The sequence below is a fragment of the Artemia sp. Qi Xiang Cuo genome, chromosome 5 (genome assembly GCF_049724085.1).
Source record: "Artemia sp. Qi Xiang Cuo chromosome 5, ASM4972408v1, whole genome shotgun sequence".
Taxonomy (NCBI): Eukaryota; Metazoa; Arthropoda; class Branchiopoda; order Anostraca; family Artemiidae; genus Artemia; species Artemia sp. Qi Xiang Cuo.
In genome coordinates this window covers 49,106,626-49,131,602 of record NC_142798.1, presented here as the reverse complement: position 1 = coordinate 49,131,602, position 24,977 = coordinate 49,106,626, and the positions used below count along the sequence as shown (strand labels likewise).

General features: G+C 36.1%; 1 protein-coding gene across 2 annotated transcripts in view; it reads right to left on the bottom strand.

Annotated features, from left to right (window-relative positions):
* The window catches only part of qtc (GRIP domain-containing protein quick-to-court), a 110,904-nt gene extending 86,975 nt beyond the window's left edge, over nt 1-23,929 (bottom strand). For both annotated transcript variants that reach the window (XM_089089670.1, XM_089089671.1), the window contains exons 1-3: nt 23,784-23,929; nt 20,378-20,511; nt 2,029-2,121 (exon numbers count right to left, since the gene is read on the bottom strand). In XM_089089670.1, coding sequence (XP_088945796.1) covers nt 2,029-2,121; nt 20,378-20,509 — 225 coding nt within the window. In that variant the 5' untranslated portion in view covers nt 20,510-20,511; nt 23,784-23,929. The remainder of the gene's footprint in view (nt 1-2,028; nt 2,122-20,377; nt 20,512-23,783) is intronic.
* Nucleotides 23,930-24,977: the final 1,048 nt, after the last annotated feature.

Genomic DNA, 24,977 nt, shown 5'->3' with positions numbered 1-24,977 from the left:
CTTGTAAGGCTGTAACATCGAGTGCAAAATCAATAATACTATTACTAAAAAAAAGAAACAAAATAACAACATAAACAAAAAAACGAGTAAAACATTATTGTGCATGTTCATAAGGAAATAAATGAATAGCTCGGGTTAAACGTAGGAGAAAATAACCACCCCAGAGTAATAAAAAAAAGAAGCAAAAAAGGCAACATAAATTCACACATAAACACATTGGGTTACAATCATTGAGGCTTTTACTTTCATGTAATATTTATATTTAAAGTAAGTCACAGATACTAAAGAAAGAAACCATCTCTCAGACTATACTTATTACAAACATTAGGGGTAATACATCTGAACAAATATCTTTATATTTCGGTTTTAGTTGTAGAAAGCTTACAATAATTAAATCTACTAGTGATCTTGTCGGTCTAAAAAAATATAATAATAATAATAATGTAATAGTCTGATGGTGAAATGCCATACCACAGCCTTCCCTTCTCATTTCTTTTCCCCGAATTCCACACGGTTAAATTTCTTTTTTTAATTTCTGCGGTATCTGGAAGATTACGCGGTCTATGAAGATAATTCCCTAGCAATATTACTGCTTTATCTTTTAGAATTTGATGAAATTTTATATGTGAATAAAAAGTGTTCCTGTAAACTAAAGGACAATAACTTAAATAAGACTCAATAAAAGAATGGGAAATTTTCTATGGTCAATATGAAATATTCGAAATGGAAAAATATCCGCCAAATAACAAAGGCAAGCAGTATTCTCTGCTAATTTGACATGTAGTTCGGAGTGTTAATGTAACATTAATAGGCCTTCAAGGCTTTCATAGATAGCGCTATGGTGCAACTATATTAATTTTTATTCCCTGTCTCAATTTTCAGTAAGTTTATCTTTTTAACAGCCCTTATTGCCGGATTAAAAATCATGAATTCTGTTTAGTCATAATTCAGCACTAATTCATTCTATAAAACCAATGATTTACAGTTACAGGTGGATTCAGCTTGGCAGTGTGGGGCTTGGGGTTAGTTCCATCCCGCAAGGTTGGGCGACAAGTTTACCACCTTTCCCCTACAGAAAAAGCCACTTAAAGCTTTAAACACCACAAAAAGAAAAAAAAAAGAAGAACTATGAAAATAAAAGTAAAACATAAGAAACTCTGCTAATTTGACATGTAGTTCGGAGTGTTAATGTAACATTAATAGCTCTTCAAGGCCTTCATAGATAGCGATATGGTGCAACTCTATTAATTTATTATTCCCTGTCTCAATTTTCAGTAAATTTATTTTTTTAACAGCCCTTATTGCCCGATTAAAAATCAATTGGCAGTGTGGGGCTTGGGGTTAGTTCCATCCCGCAAGGTTGGGCGACAATTTTACCACCTTTCCCCAACAGAAAAAGCCACTTAAAGCTTTAAACACCACAAAAAGAAGAAAAAAAAAGAACTATGAAAATAAAAGTAAAACATAAGAAACTCTGCTAATTTGACATGTAGTTCGGAGTGTTAATGTAACATTAATAGCTCTTCAAGGCCTTCATAGATAGCGATATGGTGCAACTCTATTAATTTATTATTCCCTGTCTCAATTTTCAGTAAGTTTAGTTTTTTAACAGCCCTTATTGCCCGATTAAAAATCATGAATTCTGTTTAGTCATAATTCAGCACTAATTCATTCTATAAAACCAATGATTTACAATTACAGATGGATTTTTCAGCAGCACAATATATTATTCACCTTTGATTGGCAATGCCGTATCATCTGCAAATAACATTGCAGCACTATTTCCTTCTAAACAAGCAGGAAGATCTTTAAATATTAAAAATAAAAAGAAAAACACAGAATGGATCCGTCTGGGACACCAAAAAAAAAAAAAAAAAAAAAAAAAAAAAAAAATACATCTATCTGAACTGTAATTTCCTGCCAGAAAGATAGGATTCAAATACTATAATATTCTTCTTATTCCACAATTTTATTTTTATCAAAAGGAATTTGACGATCCTGGATTTGGTGACAAACAAAAATGATTACCTCATATCGACTATTGGTCCACTTGTTCAAATAGGAATGGGAGACGTCATCGTGTTTCTTCGTTTCGCTACTATTCTCCATCGTAGGAACAGACTGAAAAAAAGAGGCAAGTTAATTCTTATAGACAATTTAGTTTTACATTGAACTTCAAGGGAACATGTTTTCACGCCCACTTTAACACATGGTAGCACCGTGGATTGATATTCTGCTTGGCAACGTGGGGCTTGGGGTTTGTTCCATCCCGCAAGGTTGGGCGACAAGTTAGCCACCTTTCCCCTACAGAAAAAGCCACTTAAAGCTTTAAACACCACAAAAGAAGAAAAAAAGAACTATGAAAATAAAAGTAATACATAAGAATTCATTTTTTCGAACAGTTGTCTATTGCGAAAAAAAAAAGGATTTCTTTTATAATCATTAAGGATAAGCAATCACATATACTCAAAATCCTAAGATGAAATTGAACTATTTGATCTATACCAGTATTAACATAACCTTTATTGAAATTATATCCGTCAAAAACTCGGTAGCATTAAGCATGGGCACTGTTCTGTTTTTCTGAAGAAACAGAAAAAAAATAAACAGGGCTTGAATGAAACAGAACAGGTCAACAAAAAAACAGAAGACCTGTTTCTGTTCCTATTCTGTTTTTTGGTAAAAACAGAAAACAGCTGTTTTCGTTCAAAGACAGATGTTTAAACAACTATTTTTCGAACACTTAAAGGTTAAAGAAAAAAGATGTAAATGATAAGTTTTGGCTTATTATCAGAAAGTTAATTATAGCATAAGTTGTTCAAGCCTTAAAGCTTATCATTTAAAAATTGTGCTTTCCCCTTGTTTGGACATTGTCCGGGCATGCTGCTTTTGGATGAAATATTCAGAGATCAAAAATGCCTGTTCGCTCAACACTAGTAGTAGTACGCTGAGATGCTTTAGAGCAGTTTCTGACAGCCCGGAAATTTTTCTTCTTTTTTAGTCTAGAAGACGAAAGTCTCCAATCAAAGGTCTCCAATATGAAAACATTTACTTTTTAGTCTCTCATTAACTTCTAGTCAAGATTACTACTTGCCACGGGTAGTACTTTTCTCTGGCGATAACACTTGAGAAAACCCAGTACTATTAGGCCTACATCATTCTTTTTCTGCAAAAAAGTGCAGTGCAAAAGTGCAGGGGCGAAAAATTGTTTGTGCACGCAAATATCACCGTCCTTTTTCCTTTATGGTTATTTTCTTCCATTTTCCCGTCCCTTTTTTCCAAAAGTGCGCTTTTATATTTATACAGCATCTTCTCAAACTTCCCGGAAATGCCCGGACATTTCGAAAATAAAACAATTTTCGTCATGAAATTATCCAGTCAGCTCAAAGTCATTAGTGTTTAAGCGGAGCCCATAGTTGATTGGGGAGGGGGCGGTTTCTCCCTCCAGACCATGTTTTCCCCCCTCCCCTCCATCCTGATATTTGGACTTCAGAAGCCATCTTAAAAAAAAGTACGAAAGATGAAAGATGGTTGATTATTTCCTAGCCAATGTGTGTCAAAATTTTTCAAAAAGAAAATTAATGGTTTTAGGGTACTTCGAATATTTTTACGCACTTCGCGCTAGAAAATATTGTTCTAAGCCCTCCACCAAATTCATTCTTAAGTAAATATGTAAAGTGAAATTTCTCAAATTCCAAATTTCAAAGAAATTTAGACTCTTTGCTACATAATAGGCTACTTTCTTTAAGTATTCTCTTCTCTTAAATAGGCTTTCAAAGGGATGCAAATATAAGGACAATTTTACTTTTTCATAACTTATCTCGAAAATTTCCGTGGCTTTGCAGCAGAAAATACTTTCTCCAACGCATACACTTGCTCTATCATAAAAATTGTTACTACTTCAAACTTTTATTTTAAGAATTAAATAAAAAAAAACAAGTTTTTTTAACTGAAAGTAAGGAACAACGTTAAAACTTAAAACGAACAGAAATTATTCCGTATATGAAAGGGGCTGTCCCCTCCTCAACGCCTTGCTCTTTACGCTAAAGTTTTTCATTGTTTAAAAAAAAATAGAGTTGTGACAAAGTCAAACTTTAGTATAAAGAGCGAGGTGTTGAAGGGGGAACATCCCCTTTCATATACGGAATAATTTCTGTTCGTTTTAAGTTTTAACGTCGTTCCTTACTTTCAGTTAAAAAAAACTTGTTTTTTTATTTAATTTTTGAATATTTTTGTATTAATGCAGGTTTTGATTTTGGCTCACCGTACATGAATAATTAAAACAAAATTTGAATATTAATTTCACTTTTAGCTGGTTAAATGACTTTCTCGAAACCTGTTTAATTTTATTTACGAACGTTTTTATTAGTAATAAATATACGTAACTTACGAATTAACTTACGCAACGAACTTCTATATTCATATATTATTAATACGTATATTAGAGGGTTCGCCCCCTATTCAATACCTTGCTCTTTAAGCTAAAATTCGAATTTTGTTCCAATTCTTTAAAAATGACCCCTTAATCACAAATGCCGTTAATTAGAATAAATAGCTCTTATGAAAGTACTACTAAATAGTCTTTCGCTTAAAGAGCGAGGTATTGACTAGGGCGTGAACCCAATCATATACGTAATGTTTTCTGTTGTTTTAAGTTTTGATGTTGCTCCTTACTTTCAGTTGAAAAACTTGTTTTTTTTTATATATAATTCCCGATCTTTTTTAAAATAATGCAGGGAAATCCGGCGCCCCCTTCATAGGAATGTCCCTTTCCCCATGAAAACTTCCTTCATGGAAAGATCCTCCCACATAGCCCCCGAACCGCTCCCCCCCCGCCCCCCGCCCCTACCAGAAAAAATCCCCCTGAAAACGTCTGTATACTTCCCAATAACCAATACTATATGTTAACATTGGGTAAAGTTCATCCCCCCTCCGAGGACTTCAGGGGATTAAGTCATCCTAAAAGACATAATTATCATATTTTCGACCATGCTGAACAAAATGGCTATCTCAAAATTTTGATCGAGTGACTTTGGGAAAAAAATGAGCGTGGGAGGGGGCCTAGTTGCCCTCCATTTTTTTCGGTCACTTAAAAAGGGCACTATAAATTTTAATTTCCGTGTTCGAATGAGCCCTCCCACGATATTCTAGGACCACTGGGTCGATACGATCACCCCTTAAAAAAAAAAAAAAACAAAAAAAAACATATCCGTGATCTTTCTTCCGGCAAAAAATACAAAATTCCACATTTTTGCAGATAGGAGCTTGAAACCTCTACAGTAGGGTTTTTTGATACGCTGAATCTGCAGGTGTGATTTTCATTAAGGTTCTATAACTTTTAGGGGGTGTTTCCCCCTTTTTTCGAAAATCAGCCAAATTTTCTCAGGCGCGTAACTTTTGATAGGTAGGACTAAACTTGATGAAATATTTATATTTGAAATCAGCATTAAAATCTGATTTTGTTGATGTATCTATTGGTATCAAGATTCTGTTTTCTACAGTTTCGGTTACCATTGAGCCGGGTCCCTCCTTACTTACAGTTCGTTACCACGAACTGTTTGATAGGAGCGAGCATGCTTTTGAGTATGAAGGTAATTTTTCATGGTCCATTCCAAAAGGGAAAGGGGTAGTGACACCTTCGGCTATGGCTAACTATAATTACACAATCCAAGAATACTAATTTTATTTCTTAGCCGACCCCCCCCCCCTCTCCAGAATCTCTGGATCTGCCAATATTTCAAAGATATAATTTAAAAAAAGATGCACTTTTTGTCCCCTCCCCAGGATTCATATAAATTCGTACTACTGTATTTATGCAAATTAATGAAAAAAGAAAAAGCTTACCAGAAAGCTCTATATCCGGGTTGCAGCGGTAGATAGCAACCTAGTAAGAGTTATAAGAAAAAATGCACTTTTTGCCCACCTCCCCAGGATTCATATACATTCGTACTACTGTATTTATGTAAATTAATGAAAAAAGAAAAGCTTACCGGAAAGCTCTACGTCATTCTGAAAGACAGACTAGCAGTTTCTCCTCAAAAGATTTTAAGGCATTTACGGCAGAGTTGTTAACGTTGCAGGAGCGTCTTACGACTTCGAAGCCTGTTGTATCCCAAAACGACTGGAACCAGCTTTCCTCACTGGACTCTACCATAGCCTTGACTTCAGCAGTACGAAGGCGAGTTAGAGTGGACTCTCTTGCGGTTTCTGCAGAATTACTTAATGTATCCTGTAGTAATGGGGTCAAAGATTGAGGGACCAGAGAACAATCCACAAGTGACAACCTTTCAAATATTAAAGGATCCAGATAAGCTGCCTTACGGAAAATATTAATTGCAAAATGAAGTCTTGTCACAAAGTACTTTTTTTTAATTCTTTGAGGAGTGCAGCAATGAGACTAGTCCGGCTCTAATCAAAAGAGCTCTGGCCCTTCTAAGACTATGTGTGCTCAACTGCCAAATGGATATGTAAGAAGAACTTTCCATGACAGTGTTATTGTGCATGGGAGAAAATACGGTAATAGCAGCTTCTAGTGGAATCCAGCTTTTAAACATATGCAAGGGGTTTCTAATAGAACCATTGCAAACCTTAAATGTAAAAAATTATTTCCAGAATACCTAAGTTTTTGGACTCAATCATTTCCAAAGTGGTATTCCATCACACTTTCACGTCAAAAGTGATATGAGAACGAAGGTCACTCTCTTTACTACAACATCTTTTTAAGTTACCATGCTGGACAGTGAGAACTTTTAGTTTTCTAAATAATTTTCGCAATTTTTTCAATGCTTGAGCAAGTGTAAAGTGTCTTCGGATGGCCTAAGCTACAACATCGTTTTCTGACAGACCCCCAGCTCCCCACTGTTCTTCTCCATTACTTTCGCCACCCTCTTCCGTAGACATTGCATCAGTTTCATTAGTCTTCAACAAAAGTATCTTTACTTCCGGTTTTTTCAGAACAAGGAACAAAAAGGCCCGTCTGAATAATTTTCACCAGTTGGATCAACATCTTCGACTTCTCTTCAGAGATGTTATTGGCTAAGTTTTGAGTAGACCAAAATCAAAGAGCGTGCGTAACAGATGAATGAAGACAATTTTCAAAACATGAAGTTCAGGAAAATGCTCATAGCCTAAAGTCACAATGTGGAGCATCTTACCTGTCAGTAAAACATCCTGATTGCAGCTTAGATTGCTGGAAGGATGTTAGTAGTTGTATGAGAATGATTAAGCCTCTTGAAATGTGAAACACTCTGGTGCAACCTCTGCTCATTTTTTTCTCTTCCTAGGATAATAGGCAATGATACCTGTAAAACCAGATCCTTTTGCAGACCAGCAGTCACAAGTCAACCTAGTCTTAGTGGCAGAACTTAAAGCAGCTTTCTGTTTAACTTTTTTCTGGCAGCAACATTTCTGTGATAATTGATGCTTTCCCAGGATGGTGCTTTCAAGCCCCCTGTTGATTTTTTAAATAAGCTGTTTCGTATCTGTTTTATCAAACACAGAAAGTTGCAATTTGTCCTTAAACAGGGCTGTGCAGCAGAGTTTCGGTAGGGCAGCTTGTTTTGATCGATTGGAAATAAAGAATGGTTGCTTGTCTCTGGAGAGTATCTGTGCAACTTTGCTGCTCAATTTACTGTATAATGTACTATAAGAAACACGTTGTTTTAGTGAAACTAAACTACACCTTTACCGTCCTCCTATTTACACACATGCCTACTTTCATCTGGCTCCTAGGCTCTAATTCTGCCTAGCTGAAACAACATAGTAGCAATATTTAATATATTAGACACAGTTAGTTCCATCATTTTACTTACATTCCAATTTTAAAATTGTATGAGGCATAACCACGCTTCTTCACAATTTCAAATTATGATTTAAAACACTATTTTGTAAGTCCGAAAGTCTCGAATATTACATTCTCCTATCACTAAAATAAAATCAGAAACAGAAGAAAATCGGGTAGAAAAAAAAAACAGAAACAGGACAAAATGCTATTATAAAAACAGAAACAGAACAGAACAGGTAAATAAAAACAGGTCATCTGTTTCTGTTCTGTTTTTATTTCTTTTTTGTATAAGCAGAATAGAAACAGGTACTTTGAAAACAGAGCAGAAACAGAAAACAGAAACAGTGCCCATGCTTAGGTAGCATTCGATCTATTATTTAGAAACAGAAAAGTGTGTGCCTTTCTCATTCAGTTGATAAGAAGTTCCTTCGATTTTAGCAAAATATCAAATGCTACAGGAGAAATATATATTCGTTTTTCATATATAATTGTTTTTCGTAATAGGCTTGGGAGTTTCTGTTCAGGATTTTGACTCTTGTTGATTGAAGAGGCCCAGGATTGCACAAAGCCTCCATTCATACCGGAGGTCCCAGGGACTTCTTGCTGTCCGGTTCTAAGCCGGCTTAAGCGCTTCGGTATAGACTCGAGAATATATGTTGATCCCAGTCCTGGACTAGTATCCAGGATCCTTGCTGGTCGTCCTCGTCTCGGGTGGGAGGATGTCATAAACAAAGATTTAAAGGAAATGGGAACTTCCTGGGAGGGTATAAAGAAGGAGGCTTTGAATAGATTGGAATGGAGGAGGAGCGTGCGTAGCTGTGTTGGCCTAAGGCGGCTTGATGTTGCGGTAAGTTGTTAGTAGTAGTTTGTCATACAATAAGAGCATTAAGAAACAGAAAATACTTTATTTTATTTTATTAAACAATTACGATAGCTGTGGAATACAAAACAGATGAACTCTTTACTCTTAGTATTTTTTGGAATTCCCACAAGTTTGTTTCTGTCATTACTTTTTACTTTTAATCTTCCATTGGATAATAGCTATCATCCGTGACCTAATGTCAAATGGCGACTATTTACGTTTAAAAAGATATTTAAGAACACGTTTATTAAATTTCGTTTACTATGGGCTATGGTTTACTTTTTAATAGGTTGCGGCTGTTACTACAACCATGAAATTTCAGAGGTAAAATCATTCAAATGAAGCAAAGTCGCAGCTCCTTATAAGATTGGACAATTTTTGAATCCTAAACGAACCCTCGCAAAGTAGATCACAGATAAGTAATTTCGGAGCTCAAAGAAGAAAATAGGGTTCTCAAAGCCGAAGTAATAAATCTGAAAAAGTCTTGTCTTCAAGTTGAACTTGTTTCAAAAAGACAGAACATTCTACTTCACGGCGTACGAACTGTTCAAGGTAGTAACTCAGAAAATGCTACGCCTTAGAAAAGAACTGCTATCTTTCGGCTACAATCTGCGTACGTCATCTGATGCTTCTACAAAATTTGCTGAAATCCGAGTGCTAACGAAAGGGATTAGTGTATGGATAGAAGCGAAAAATTCTTCTAAGAGTAAGACTTGGTTGCGAATTGAGGATTCATATTTCGATCCCTTTAAACTATTAGTTATACAGCCTCTGGGGTTAACTCCCCCCCCCCGCCGGTGTCAGATAGTGATACCAAACTGGATGGTGAGTGGCGCGTAATGGATCATAGTTTGTAAGTATTTTGAATTTGTCGGACTCTAGTTCGGGTGACATCTCGTCCTTGGGTGAGTGACTACTTTAGCTTGAAAACAACCCAATAGATGTTCTTAGTTTGATTAATAATTAAGTAGGTCAGTCTAATAAATCACCATCAAATCCCCATGTTTCAGTTAGTAGTAAACACGTATCGGATTTAGATCGAGTATCCAAACGAGATGGTAGTTTCTCTGTTGTAGTTTCTCTCAGAACAGTGCCTTTGTTCTTCGTTTGATGAGTTGAAAAAAATGGTGCGTAGTGGCCACCCTGATTTTATTGGTCTTTGTGAGACTTTTCTTGATTCGAAAAATGAATATCTATTGCATCTCCCTGTGTACAAGATGGAATATTTAAATGGAAGTAGGATGGCTAGAGGTGGCCTTGCTGCTTATGTTACGGAACATCTTCCGTACTTTGTTAGACGTGACCTGTCAAGAAATGGAGAAGGGATTTTCGAATCCATGTTTGTTGAGATTGAAACCCAAGCTAAAACTTCGATTGTTGGTAATATATACCGGTCTCCTAATGTGTCTGTTCCTTCTTTCCTTCATATTCTTGATGAGGTTTTGGAAGCAATCAAATTCATGTGAACCTGTCGTTATGGGTGACTTCAACATTAATTTGGGTGACCGGAGGTCATCCTCGTCTTTGGATTTTCTTTCAACAATGCTCGCTTGTGGAACATTGCCTTCTGCATGCATTCCAACTCGCATTATACTACTATACTACTGCTTCTTTGCTTTTTTTCGAAAGTATCGATGGCTGCCCTACCTTAAACACAAAAAGACACGATCATGATATCTAATTTATTTACTTGTTTTCAAAGGATACCAAGACTATCTCACTGCGATCCCGACTTTATATGCCTTTGGATCCTTAAATCAGTAAATTGTGACCCCGAATTTAGATCCAAAGGAGTACCAGATCAGGTACTGAACGCCCAATATTATTGAGGACCTGTTGTAAATTCAAAAAATCAATTGTATTTCAAGCATTGGAAAGGTATTACTGGAGATGCTTCAGTACTCTTAAAATATAAAATTTCATTTCAGGGTAACAGTAAATACAATCCACTGTGATCTATGTCAGTTTATGGTTCTCAGTCGTTTATAATTGTCAGACATTGATAACATTTCTCAAGGTAAGTAAGAGCCAAAATTAATTAAATAGCTAAATTAGCAAGCAAATTTTATGACAGAACACCGAAGAAATTGTTAAAATTATGGCGTCCCACGGGAAGCAGCAAAACATCCCCTAGCATGCACCCCCACTATAAGAAGTTAAAAATCAACTTTGCTAGAAAATCTGATTTGAAACTTACAGAGAAGCATTTAGCTTACGACATAGAGTGGTTTAACACGGTTTTGAAGTTGAGTAAATGCATCGACATTACATAATGAATGAATGTGTTTAATATCCATCAATGAAAAAACAGATGGAGCACAAAACACAAGACACTAATTTTTCTTACACAACAAAAAAACAGCAACCAGAAGCAATGCCGACTGCTGCTGTAAAACCTTGGTCCACGGGTGGGATTTGACTGACTAATTATAACGATCAATTTGCGACAGAACTGCTTCTTTAGGGTTGGTAACACTGTACTAGCACGTAACATACCTATTGCTGGTCCATGGTGGTAAACACAGAAAATTTGCATATTTGTAGTACACTGAACGCAATTTGAGTCTATCTGTAGCCGTAAAAGTACTCCTAAATGGGCAAAGGTACAGATAATGAGGCAAAACCGTAGTGTTGTACAACCGGGCCAACAGACAACAGTCAAACTTAAGGTTATTTACCAATATACGGCCATATGTAAAAGAAGACCACTTAAGAAATTGAGAAAGCAGTAACCACCGTATCTCTAGTATTGACCGTCCAATAGGAAAGCCCAGATATACAATGCCATTTATTCGTCCAATGTATGGACGAATGGATGATTGACATATCTATCAACAAGTCAAATGACATCTTTTTTATACCATCCTAAAAAGGGCTTATGCCAGATTTGCCTCTCACCCGGACTATCTGTCTTGGCTTTTTCTATAATTAGCCGTGGCTTGATGCCCGCAGCAACCTGATTTTAATTGAAAATTAAAAATTAAGTAATTGTAGATAAACCCAAGACAGAGAGATCTGGCATAAGCCCTTTTTAGGATTGTATAAAAATGATTTCATTTCACTTGTTGATAGATAAGTCTATCATCCATTTGTCCATACATCATTCCTAAGGCAGCCTAATATGCTTCGCCGCTCAACAATAGAATCACCAAATGTGACACTCGGACCAACGTCGGCCTTCGAAAAGATATAAGATAGCCAAAAACCAAATACATTTTTATAAATTTAAAACCAATATAAACTCAGAAAAAAGCATAGGCTACTAATCGTGGTTGCAGCTGTAGCTGCAACATTGTAAGTTTAATTAAATTAAGTTATTTTAAAAATGAGGCAATTCGAAAACATTCTTGATTGAATAATAAAAATAATATCCGGACATGGCAGTCTTACAAAATGTACAATTTTGTATTATACCGACATTAAAAGCACCGATTTAAATTTAAATGTGAGAATTCAATAAAACGAAGAGCTGTTAAAATTAGAAGCCTCATGAGAAACCTTAAGACATTGCTCGAAAACATGCGCTGCGCGTGTAAATCAAACAGTTCGTGGTAACGAACTGTAAGTAAGGAGCTACAGTTCAATGGTAACCGAAACTCTAAAAAACGGAATTTTGATACCAATAGATACATCAAAAGAATCAGATTTTAATTCTGATTTCAAATATATAACTTTCATCAAGTTTAATCTTACCCATCAAAAGTTACGCGCCTGAGAGAATTTGGCTGATTTTAGAAAAAAGGGGGAAAGACCCCCTAAAAGTTATAGAACCTCAATGAAAATCACACCATCATATTCAGCGTATCAGAGAACCCTAATGTAGAGGTTTCAAGCTCCTATCTACAAAAATGTGGAATTTTCCATTTTTTGCCAGAAGAAAGATCACGGATGCGTGTTTATTTATTTTTTTTTTCTTTCTTGTTCCCAGGGGTAATCGTATTGACCCAGTGGTCCTAGAATATCGTAGGAGGGCTCATTGGAATGGAAATTAAAAGTTTTAGTGCCCTTTTTAAGTGACCAAAAAAAATGGAGGGCAACTAAGCCCCCTCCCACACTCATTTTTTTCTCAAAGTCACCCAATCAAAATTTTGAGATAGCCATTTTGTTATTTTGTTCAGCATAGTCGAAAATCCAATTAATATGTCTTTTAGGATGACTTAATCCCCCACAGTTCCCAGGGGAAGGGCTGCAAGATATGAACTTTTTCCATTCCTTACATATTGTATTTGTTTCTGGTACGCCAGCAGCACTTGTCAGGACTGATTTTTTTCTGGTGGGGGGGGGGCTGGATGTAGAGGTTAATCTAGAGAATAAACCCGTGGAGGATGGTTACTTGGGGTAAGGAAATGTCTCGGCCGGGTGCACCATATTTCCAAGCATTAATTAAAAAACGATCAGAAATTAAATTAAAAAAAAAAACAACAAGTTTTTTCAACTGAAAATAAGAAGCAACATTATAACTTAAAACGAACGGAAATTATTACGTATATGAGGGGGTTCTACCCCCCCCCCCCCCAAGTCAATACCTTGCTCTTTACGCTACAGTTTCTTTTTTAGTGCTTTCAAAAGAGCTATCTATTCTAATTAAACGGCCTTTGTGATTCAGGGGTTTGTGAATTAAAATTCTTTTTAAGTTTTAACGTAAAGAGCGTGGTATTGACTAAGGGGAGGACCCCCTTATATAGGTAATAACATATACTTAATAAAAAAAACAATAACAAAAAAAACAAGCGATACAGCTCAATAGCAATCGAAACTTTTAAAAACGGAATTTTGATGTCAATAAATGTATCAAAAGAATGCGTTTATAATGCTTATTCTAAATATATACATTTTATTTAGTTTAGCATTACTCATCAAAGGCTACGAGCCTGAGAAAATTTACCTGATTTTTTAAAGAGGGGGGAAACATCCACTACAAGTGAAACAATTTTAATGAAAATCACACCGTCAGATTCAGCGTATCAGAAAACCCTATTACATAGGTTTCAAGCTTATATCTGCAAAAATTTGCAACTTTGTACTTTTTGCCAGAAGAAAAATATAAAAATATAGAAGTTCGTTACGTAAGTTAATTTGTAAATTACGCCAGAACCAAATTTAGAGACAGCCATTTAGCAAAAGAAGAGTAAAATTTTTATGAAAATTTTTTTTACTTATTCAAAGACGGTGAGCAAAAATAAAAGCTGCATTAACTAAAAAAACGATCAGAAATTAAGTAAAAAAAAAACAACAATTTTCTTCAACTGAAAGTAAAGAGTAACATTAAAACTTAAAATGGACAGAAATTATTCCGTATATGAAAGGGGCTGTCCCCTCCTCAACGCCGCGCTCTTTACGCTAAAGTTTGACTCTGTCTCACTACTTTATTTTTTTAAACAATAAAAAGTTTTAGCGTAAAGAGCGAGGCGTTGAGGAGGGGACAGCCCCTTTAATATACGGAATAATTTCTGTTCGGTTTAAGTTTTAATATTGCTCCTTACTTTCAGTTTAAAAAACTTGTTTTTTTAAACACAAAATAGCAACATATTCTTAATCTTGTAGCAACAAAAGCAAGTAAAAGATTATTGGCTTTGTAAACAGTTCTATCCTGAAACAAAAATAATTACTGGTTTCCATGCAAAGCACAAGTATTAAAACCGCAGTTATTCAACTTCGGGGAAAGTAATAAACACTAAGAACAACAGCTAAGTTTCAAAAAGACTGTCTGCGGTGATTATAAAATACACGTAGTAAAATTCCCCAAAAAGCACAGTAGCACACAAAAAGCACACAATTTTTCAATTAAAATCAATTTTTCATTGATCTATCCTGGCACTTGTGCCAGAGTTTATTTTGTCGTGGGAAAGGGGGGTAAAATTAGCCAAATCAGCAAAAAATCAGAAATAGAAAAAAAAATTATAAGAATACGCTATATATTTTAAAAGTACGGCATCCTGTTGGCATAGATCAGCCAATTGTACCACAAATTATGACTTGAAATTAGCCTTGCCATACGCTGTAATTTTCGTTTTAGTCATGCTAGTAATGACCTTGCTATATTTTAATCCAAAATGCTTGTCTTCTTGACGCGAAAAACATTTTTTAACAATAAATCGAAAATGCTGTTGATTTGAAACAAAAGATGGAAATTCCTCAATTAGTCCAGTTCACCAAACTGTAACATAGATATGCAAGCTTAAGATATGGACGGCTTTAAAGGATTGCATCATACCACCAAACCACGGTTAAGTATCACCAGAGTCGTACTGGGAAGTCACCCTATGCATGGTAAGCACCCCAGTCCCTTGCCCTGCGATGCTATAGGCCTCTGGGTTGATAGCAAAAACAAGGAGGCTTTAGAGTGGAGCTGGTTACCCTACAATCACTTTTAACTCCCAAAAAAATACTAGAAATTTTAATTTTCGATCAATAAGAAGTGGTCAAGGAAAAAAAAATCAAGGAAGGCACATGGCTCTTTACTCAGGCAGTTGCTAAAGCACTGGCTAGTTTCAGTTCTGTGGTTTGAAGATACGTGTGTGGTTTGAATGGTTTAATTTGGCCAAGTAATTCTTTAGAGTAATAAATAGGACGCTTTTAATAGATGAGGATCCCGAATCATCAAATTTGCCTAATCTACGAGCTTCAATTACAGGGACAAGTTCAACTACATTGTTCATCAGACTCTCCTTATGCTCCTCAAAGAGATTTCTAGACTTGCACTGTAAACGACCATTCCCTAATGTTTCCACTTTTCTGTTGAAACTGGTGTTCTTACGATGAATTTTAGTTATGTCCCTATTCATATCTGCTTCATTTTGAAACAGAGCATCATTTTTGTTAATGCTACAATTTTTTGTTATTGCTACCACACCATCATTTTTGTCAATCCTAGCAGTGAAGTTACATATATGTAATCCTAGCAGTGACTTAAAAATATTTATTCTGGGTTGAAAGACTTACCTCGAAAGTTGGGATGAAAGAAACAGCTAGCTAAGGGTTTCCTTCTTTTAAGTCTACATCGAACCGTCCGGAAGCCAGGAAGGCCAACTCGGGTCGGTATTGGGGGTTATCTTCAATTTCAATCGTGGTACAATCTGCACTGTCATCAGAAAATAATTCTGAGGAGGGATTGGAAATAGATTCATTCCATGTTGATGGCTCTCCGCCCCTCCTAATGGGCTATTGGGCTAGTCTATTGACATTCAGATAAGGGAAAAGAAACATGAAGTTCAGATACGGCGTAGCTGAAGTGGAGCCAAAACGATTGAAACACAGATAAGTAGGAAAAGGGAAATTGACTTTTGATTAAATAAATAAATATCGTATTTTATAGCTTTTATCCTCCTTCTTGTTCATACCATGTCCTGAACTTAATTTTTTTTTAAACCAAATAAAAAAATATCTTTTAATACGATTGTACTAAGAAACAAGCCTGAGCACAGAAGAGAGGAGTCAGGGGTTCTTCAAGTGTTCCTCCCCCAAAACACCAATTATCTGGGAGCCCACCTATATTTCTTAATTTTCATCTAGTTTGCATAAGTTTTTATACAGAGAATAGATTTCTGCTTACGCGTCCTCTCGTTTGTCGAACATTAAAATATTTTCACTTTTAAGTTTAATGAAGCGTAGTGTACCACAAACGGCCCATTTGTTTTTCAACCACGTACTGATGGATAATAAGCTCTGATGGATTTTATTATTCATGTCTCTGTTTAATGTTGCTGGAAACATCTTTATTTTCTTTTTTTCTCTGTGCACCATCTCCTACACAAAATAAAGGCTGATCGGGATAAAGGAAGGGTGCTTGAATATCAATAGAACATTATTAATCAAGGTAAATTTTCAGAGAAAGTATGCTCTGAAGTTTGATTGTCTAGCTATTAAGCAGACAGGCGGGGGCAATCTTGGGCTAAAACGTTAAGAGGATGACGGGGGGACTGGCTCACTGATGTCCATAAAGTCAAGCGTATATAAAGGTATGTTTTTGGAGGGAATGAGATACTAAAACACAATAACAGGAAAAATGACCACTCGCTTCAAGCATATACATAAGGAGGCGTGGGGTTCCCAGGCCATCCCACCTCGAAATGTTTACGATTACTGCAATAATTTTCCATATTTCTATAGTTTTCCAAATTTCCATATTATAACTTTCCATATTTCCATATTTGTCGTTTTTCAAAGCTGTGCTCCCCTCCCCCCATAAAAGGTTCCTGAGAATACACCCAAAAAGCTTCGCTTATCTTTGTAAGAGCGTCTAGAAACATGTCTATACTAGTAAAAGTGCTTATTGATTTCTGCTGCACAGTTTAACGAACCTCCAGGGTAACAGGAGTGAGGTAAAGCGTTTGACAAAGTTTTTCTTCTGCACCCAAACAAACTATTATAAGACTAAATTTACACCAAATACAATGTGCACATTGCCAGAGTTCAGTGGCGTAATTTCGTCAAAATCCTGGGGAGGGGGGGGGCAAAGTTGGAGCGAATTTTCCCAAATCAAGTGAAAATGACAGTAAAAACTAAAAAAAAAACCATTTGTACCATGAAGGTAATTTTTAGTACTACAAAAGTACTATAAAGATACTTTATCGTATTATAAAGGTAAACATGTACTAAAAAAACTGATCTGTTTCTGTTGATGCAATTATGCAGGTTTATCTTAGTTTTGACAATATTTTGGAAGAAACTAAATTTCCGCTAGAGGGGCAAAATCGGATCTGGGGGGGGGGGTGCAAACCGAGGTCTGAGAAGGGTAGCTGCCCCCTAACAAATTACGGCCCTGTCAGAGTTACAAACAAAAAGAATTACAAACAAGTTTATTTGCAAAACAACCATTGGTCGTTTTTAGAGTTTTTTTTTGGTTTCCTAAGACGTCGTCAAACTGGATTTTATCAAGTAGCTGCCACTCAGAGGACCTCAGTACAAACATTTTGAGAAGTTCATTCAAGATCACAGTCTTGATCCAAGATCATAGCATTGAAAGCTTTCCTAAAGCTCTTTCACAACTGATTACGAGAGAGTTAAACTGAAAGGTACACATAGCTCAATAAAGGAATATGTTTTCGACCAGGGTCGTGCCCAATGGGTGGGGAAGCTACTACAACTACCTATCAAAGGCTCTGAATAAAAATAATTTGGTAAACTTTGACTGATGTGGCGAATCCACGCCTGTCAAATTTGTCATATATATATATATACATATATATATATATATAGACCCCGGCGCCGAGCTGGCGGATCGACCGAACGCCGCCGACGAGAGGCCCGGTCGACCGCCGCCGGAGTGTCGCAACGCCACCGCCGGCAGAAGCGGCGGCGTTCGGCTGACTTTAAATTAATTTTGCGGCAATTCTTTATTGCGTCAACCGCAAAGTCGGAGCTTTTCTTTCTCGTGTGGTTTAGTGTTTCGATTTTCCTGATTTCGTTTCTACCAGATTTCTACTTCTCTTGATGAATAACGAAGAAGACCAGTTTCCAGCCAGCGACTTGTGAAATTTTGAACTCATGGATAGGCACGAATCTGTTGTAAATTAAAGCTGTGATTTGAGAAAGACTGATGAAAACATTAAAGTTTGCGGTCAACATTGATCGCGCCGGCGGCGCGCCCCCCAAAACTTAATCGCGGCGCGGCGTGCTGTTTTTGGCCCCACCGCCGCCGGTCTTCCCTCATCGGCGTGGCGCCGGGGTCTAAATATATATATACTGAACTTGACCATTTTTAGGTGATCTACCGAAACTATACTCACAAAACCTATCTGAACCTACAACAGGTATTACAGTTATATTTATAAGAATCCCAGTATAATATGGTGAGACTCCAGTAAAATCTTAGAAAAATCGGACAAAATCCTGACAGTGACCCCATCTCCTGCGAAGACGGTATCAGGCTATCCCTTCATGTGCCAAAGAACAACTCAATCACAGTGAGAGTGTAAATGTTCAGGCATTCATTGGACGATTGCTGTATGATACTCTTTTACTAAATTTTTCACAGTAGCAACAAGAGCATCGTTTCTATCTTCTTGACCATCAACATATTCATTGAACTATAGATTGAAAAATAGAAATAAGGTGTTTGATAAAAAAAAAAAAGGTTGGTCTCAAACGCAGGTTCTTCTTGCCCCATAATGAAATCTGGGAGTAGGGGATGTGGCACACATTCTAGCAGGATGCTAGCAGTTTTCTCATTTAAGAAGTAGTTATTTTGTGGGCGGAACTCTGGAATTCCCGGGGATCCTGCTGACGACTTTAAAAAAAGATAATCTTTCATGTTTGCGAATACATTAATAAAGTGATAAAAAAAAGGACAGTAGTTAAGTTTGTGTTTTTTTTTCCTGAGCTATTGTTTTTTGGGAAGGGGAAAGAACAATATGTTTAAATTCTTATATTGTTACGTGTTTCAGAATACTGTTTTGTATGTTTTGTTCTAATTCTCTTGCCCCCTTTGGTACATTGGCTTTCACCAAATTTTTCCCTGAGGGGATAGGACTTTTTATTAGAACTCTACGAAACCTTAAGCAGAAGCCACATTGTAATAACATAGAATAGAGCACAAAGAATTATAAATCAGTTTTATTTTTTGCGATTTAATTTAAACACGACACAATTTTGGAAATAATAAACACGTTAAAAAAACGACAATACACTTAGCTCATTGTTGGACCAAATCAGGACTTGGCTCGTTTTCACATCGAGTCAGAACTTAGCTTCTTTTACCCATAAATCACCTTGCAGCTTGTATTTATATCAATTATGTCCGGCTCCATCAACATTCCACATCTTCGTCTTGGCTGGTTTTTTGCGGTGTTATGACTTGCAACATATTTGCACCGAGCAAGTTCGTAGCTTCGACTCAGTTCGTTTTTAAATCGAAATGGATAATTCTCGTATGATCCTGGTTTAAAGAAGATTCAACATGCCTACCTCTCAGCTGAAAAGTTTGCAATGGAGGAAGAGGATAGAGAAGTTAAGGGTCCCGTTTCTGCCTCCAATCTTATAATTTTGAATTTTTTGCACGATTTTAGTTTTAACAAGGTGGAACATGCCCATTTTTCTAATAAAATGCATATGTGAAGAGGGCAACTTTCATAACCTAGAGTCCATGTCCTTGGGGCTGCATGGATCATATGCCCCTTCCCTTGAAGTCATATGTTTAGAGCTTTTGATCATTCTGAGTAAAATGGGTCCCTCAAAATCAATATGATGTCATGGGAGTTTTGCAGATGACTAGGGGCAGAACAAGGCACAAAGGGGACCTAACCTCTGATGAACTTCAACCCGTAAAGAACCCCAGCAATTTCAATTTCCGATTGAATAAACCCTCGTTCAAGTTTCTGCTTTCCTAATAAAACAGGCGCTAAGTATGGATTATATTTGTCACTTTTCACAAGAATGCATGTGGATTTCGTCATAGTTATGTTTAGTGTACAACTGGAATTCGAATAAAAATTTTAATATTCGGCAGACCAAATAAGAACGACAAAGGTTTATAGATCTAAACGGAAGAAAAGTAAACAGTCCAAATAACTAACAGGAAACACCAACGTTTAATTCGTTTAAGAAAACTATAACATGAATATACTGCCTTGACAGAATAAAATTTTCCGGTGAAAAGACCAAAAATGGTTGTTGTTTTCTTTTATTCAGAACAATTAATAAATTTTCCAAGAATGAAGGAAGAGATTACTTATATTATCCGGCTACCTTTTTATTGTAGTACATTTGTTGCAATTATGAAAAAAGACACTCACAAAGCGCTGCTGCTTTTCATTCTGCTTAGGCGTAGAATGCAAACGCGTATCGCAGGCAAAAGATGCGGATCTGGTAATCCTTGGTACAGGAATTTTACTTTTCCGTAACGTGTCTTCCTTACTCGGCTCCATAACTAGAAAATATTAGTAAGTTACGACTTATTGACAAATCAAAACTGTTATAAAACTAGAATAGCAATTTCCACTTGAGCTAATCCTTGCCGCTTCGGGTAAAACGGTAGGCAATCAATGGTAACGGGTAGAGCTAGGTTAGATGGACAGGATTTGCGATTTAATCTGATGCGTTATTAATCTCTAATTAGGACAAACATACTCTTATAAACAACTTTTTTATTATTAAGGCTACACCCTTCCGCCCTTAGCCAATCATTGTCTTAGGGTAATTTTTAATGGAAAAAAGCTGGTTTTAAAACTTGAGAATACGACTAAGCAATCATAAAAAATGCGCTTTCTTATCAGGAAAGCACGGCGGAGGGATGGGGGGGGGGGGGCTTCAGGTCCGATCCCCTTTCAAAATTTTGCAGTTTTTCTCAGAATTTCATGCTACAACCCCCTTGTCTTTGTGTTTTGACAAGTTGACATCCTTTCCAAATAGATTCCTGGGTTTGAATTGACGAAAAATATTGACCAAAAGAAAAGAGAGAGAGAGAGAGCAAAAAAACGGATTAATCACATCCGAAAAAAAAACGGATGAGAAGGATTATGAATATCCAAATCAGGAGAAATGGTCATGGATAATCCTACCTGACGCAGTATTTTTTTTATTATACATTAGTGAAGTTTACCATACATCTTTAAAAATTAGTTTCAGATGTTTGATCCTAATTTAAATTAAATAAAAAAAAACAAGTTTTTTTTTAAACTGAAAGTAAGGAACGACGTTAAAACTTACAACGAACAGAAATTATTCTGTATATGAAGGGGGTTGTCCCCTTCTCAACGCCTCGCTCTTTACGCTAAAGTTTTTTTACTGTTTAAAAAATAGAGTTGTGAGAAAGTCAAACTTTAGCGTAAAGAGCGAGGCGTTGAGGAGGGGACAGCCCCCTTCATATACGGAATAATTTCTGTTCGTTTTAAGTTTTAACGTCGCTCCTTACTTTCAGTTAAGAAAACTTATTTTTTTTATTTAATTTTTGAACGTTTTTGAATTAATGCTGGTTTTGATTTTGGCTCACCGTACATGAATAATTAAAACAAAATTTGCATATTATATTTGGTTAAATGGCTTTCTCGAAACTTGTTTAATTTTATTTACGAACGTTTTTATTAGTAATAAATATACGTAACTTAGAATTAACTTATGTAACGAACTTCTATATTCATAAATTTTTAACACGTATATTAGGGGGTTCGCCCCTAGTCAATACCCTGCTCTTTAAACTATAGTTCGAATTTTTTTTCCAGTTCTTTAAAAATGACCTCTTAATCACAATCAGTTGATCAGTTGAAAAACTTGTTTTTTTTTTATTTAATTCCTGATGTTTTTATTTAATAATGCTGGTAAATCCGGCGCCCCCTTCATAGCAATGTCCCTTCCCCCATGAAAACTTCCTTCATGGAAAGATCCTTCCATATAGCCCCCGACCCTCTCCTTCCCCCACCTACCAGAAAAAATCTCCTCTGAAAAAGTCTAAATACTTCCCAATAACCAATACTATATGTTAACATTGAGTAAAGTTCATAACTTTCAGCCCTCCCCCTGGGGACTTTGGGGGATCAAGTCATCCTAAAAGACATTTTTATCATATTTTCGACCATGCTGAACAAAATGGCTATCTCATAATTTTGATCGGGTGAATTTGTGAAAAAATGAGTGTGGGAGGGGGCCTAGTTGCCCTCCATTTTTTTGGTCGATTAAAAAGGGCACTAGAACTTTTAATTTCCGTTCCAATGAGCCCTCCCACGATATTCTATGACCACTGGATCGATACGATCACCCCTGGGAAAAAAAAAAAACAACAAACAAACAAACAAATAAACACGCATCCGTGATCTTTCTTCTGGCAAAAAATGGAAAATTCCACTTTTTTGTAGATAGGAGCTTGAAACCTCTACAGTGTGGTTGTCTGATACGCTGAATATGAGGGTTTGATTTTCATTAAGGTTCTATATCTTTTAGGGGGTCTTTCACCCTTTTTTCAAAAATCAGCCAAATTTTCTCAGGCACGTAACTTTTGATGGGTATACTTAAACTTAATGAAACTTATATATTTGAAATCTTAATTAAAATCTGATTCTTTTGATGTATCTATTGGTATCAAAATCCCGTTTTTTAGAGTTTCGGTTACCATTGAGCCGGGTCGCTCCTTACTTACAGTTCGTTACCACGAACTGTTTAAAAAATCGCTATTATCATTTCGCAGCAAAAATCCTTTTAGTTTTCTAATCAGATTAAAATAAAAAGTGGAGTTTCCTATACATCTCCAAAAATTAGCTTCAGATGTTTAATCAAAATTGAAAAAAAAAACAGCATTGTTATTTCACAGCAAAAAATCTTGTTAGTTTTCTAATTAGATTAATATAAAAAGTGAAATTTCTGACATATCTTCAAAAACTAGCTTCAGATGTTTGATCAAAATTCAAAAAAAGCTGTATTGTTATTCCACAGCAAAAACTCTTGTTATTTTTCTAATCAGATTTAGGAATTTCCGATATGTCTTCAAAAATTAACTTTAGATATTTAATCATAACAGAAAAAAAATCGGTATTGTTGCTTCACAGCAGGGGCGAATCTCCAGCATTTTTATTGGGGGGGGGGGGCAAGAGGGGTCCATATCTGGATAGTCAAAGGGCATGGAATATATAATATTTTTCTCTCTACATTATTGGGGGGAGGGCAACTGCCCCCTTGCCACCCCGAAACGACGCCCCTGCTTCACTGCAACCAATCTTGTTTGTTTTCTAATCAGATCAAGGCCGTACCCAGGATTTTGTTTCGGAGGGGGTTTTAATAAAAAAAAAAATCTGGGGGTTACACAAAAAAACTAAAAAACGCATACAGAATTTGTTTATATCCATTTTTGTTACGTTTTTACGAGTCAGACAAACATTTCGAGGGGGGAGTTCAAACCCCCTAGCCCCCCTCCCTCTGGGTACGGCCTTGAATCAGATTAATATAAAAGTGAAGTTTCCGATATATCTTCAAAAATTAACTTCAGCTGTTTAATCATAACTGAGAAAAAACGGTATTGTTATTTTACGAAAAAGCTCTTATTAGTTTTCTAATTAGATTTATATAAAAAAAAGCTACGATTTGATATCACTGTGAGGAAAACTTCAATTCCAATAGACCTATTAAGTTCTCAATAAATTCATTAGTTTAATATAAGTTAAATCTACACATCCAATAAAAAACAACAACAATAACGTCAAATCAAAGACTCACCTATTTAATCAAAACGCTTGAAATCACAAAATCACAAGCATGTATACTATTTACGATAAAAGCTAGATAGACAGAGCAATAGTGTTTCTTATCAAACGACAGATGAGAACTTGCCAACTAAATTTCCAAGAACAAATTCAACTCTAATCGATGTTGGTTCCAAGTGACATATGCGTGGAAATTTGGAAGTACTGCAAAACGAGTGTTACAAACAACCAAAAGTAAAGGAGTTTATTTTACAATGAGAATAAGAAAAATTATCTAAATCATAAAATACAAGAAGTAAAATACCAATTTTTTCAGAAGAGGAAGGGGCGGGGAATGCACCATAAAGCACAATGTCTGAGAAATGCCAAATGCAGTCTTCTTCCATTTCTGAGTCCTAAGTTTCGCCTCCAAAAAACATTGCAGCTCTTGCTCTGCTCCCGTTTATGCCAAATCCTACCTACCTTCGTACCCTTAGTTTAACCTTTCCTTAACATTGACTAGGTCAGTGCTGTGTAACTTGACGCTAAGAAAAGCACAACACATCTCCAAATACTGGCTTGGATGCCGTTATAACTTTTCACTCACATTTTCAGCGTATGACTATCCCCGGTTACCTTAAACATTTACAGGTTTCATTCGAGAAAATAAAAGTTGAATCAGAGTGATTTTGGCAGTTTCGATTGCAGGTGAGACACCTGATGCGAATTTGATGGGTTCAGCGTCAGATTGTAGCCGAAAGCTTATAGGAAAAATTAATTCCACACCAGTTCATAAAAAACAGAATAAAGAAAGAAAGAAAGAAAGAAAAAAAAAACAGGACCTGGAATAAAAATCCACCAAATGCTTAAATCATTCGTATTCTAGCTAAACCAAGATTTACCTCTTCTAAAGGAAACAGTAAGAAAGACAATACAGATAGGGAAATTATCTTCCAAAGCCCCGCAGAAAAATAAACTTTTTAATTTTTGAGAAAGCCTATTCTGAGAATGTTGCAACTTGAGATTGCAATTTTACCAACAACTTATCAGCTTTATGTAAGACAAAAAAAAAATGATTAGAAAAGGGAAGACCATCCCTAAAAAACTCCCAGGGTCGGATTTAAAGCTTTGACGTTTCTAGGCCCAGGCGTTTTTGCCGCACCGTTTTTGCGAGATTTTCGGAGGAATCTCCAAAAATTTAGGGATAGTACAAGCACTAAACAGAATG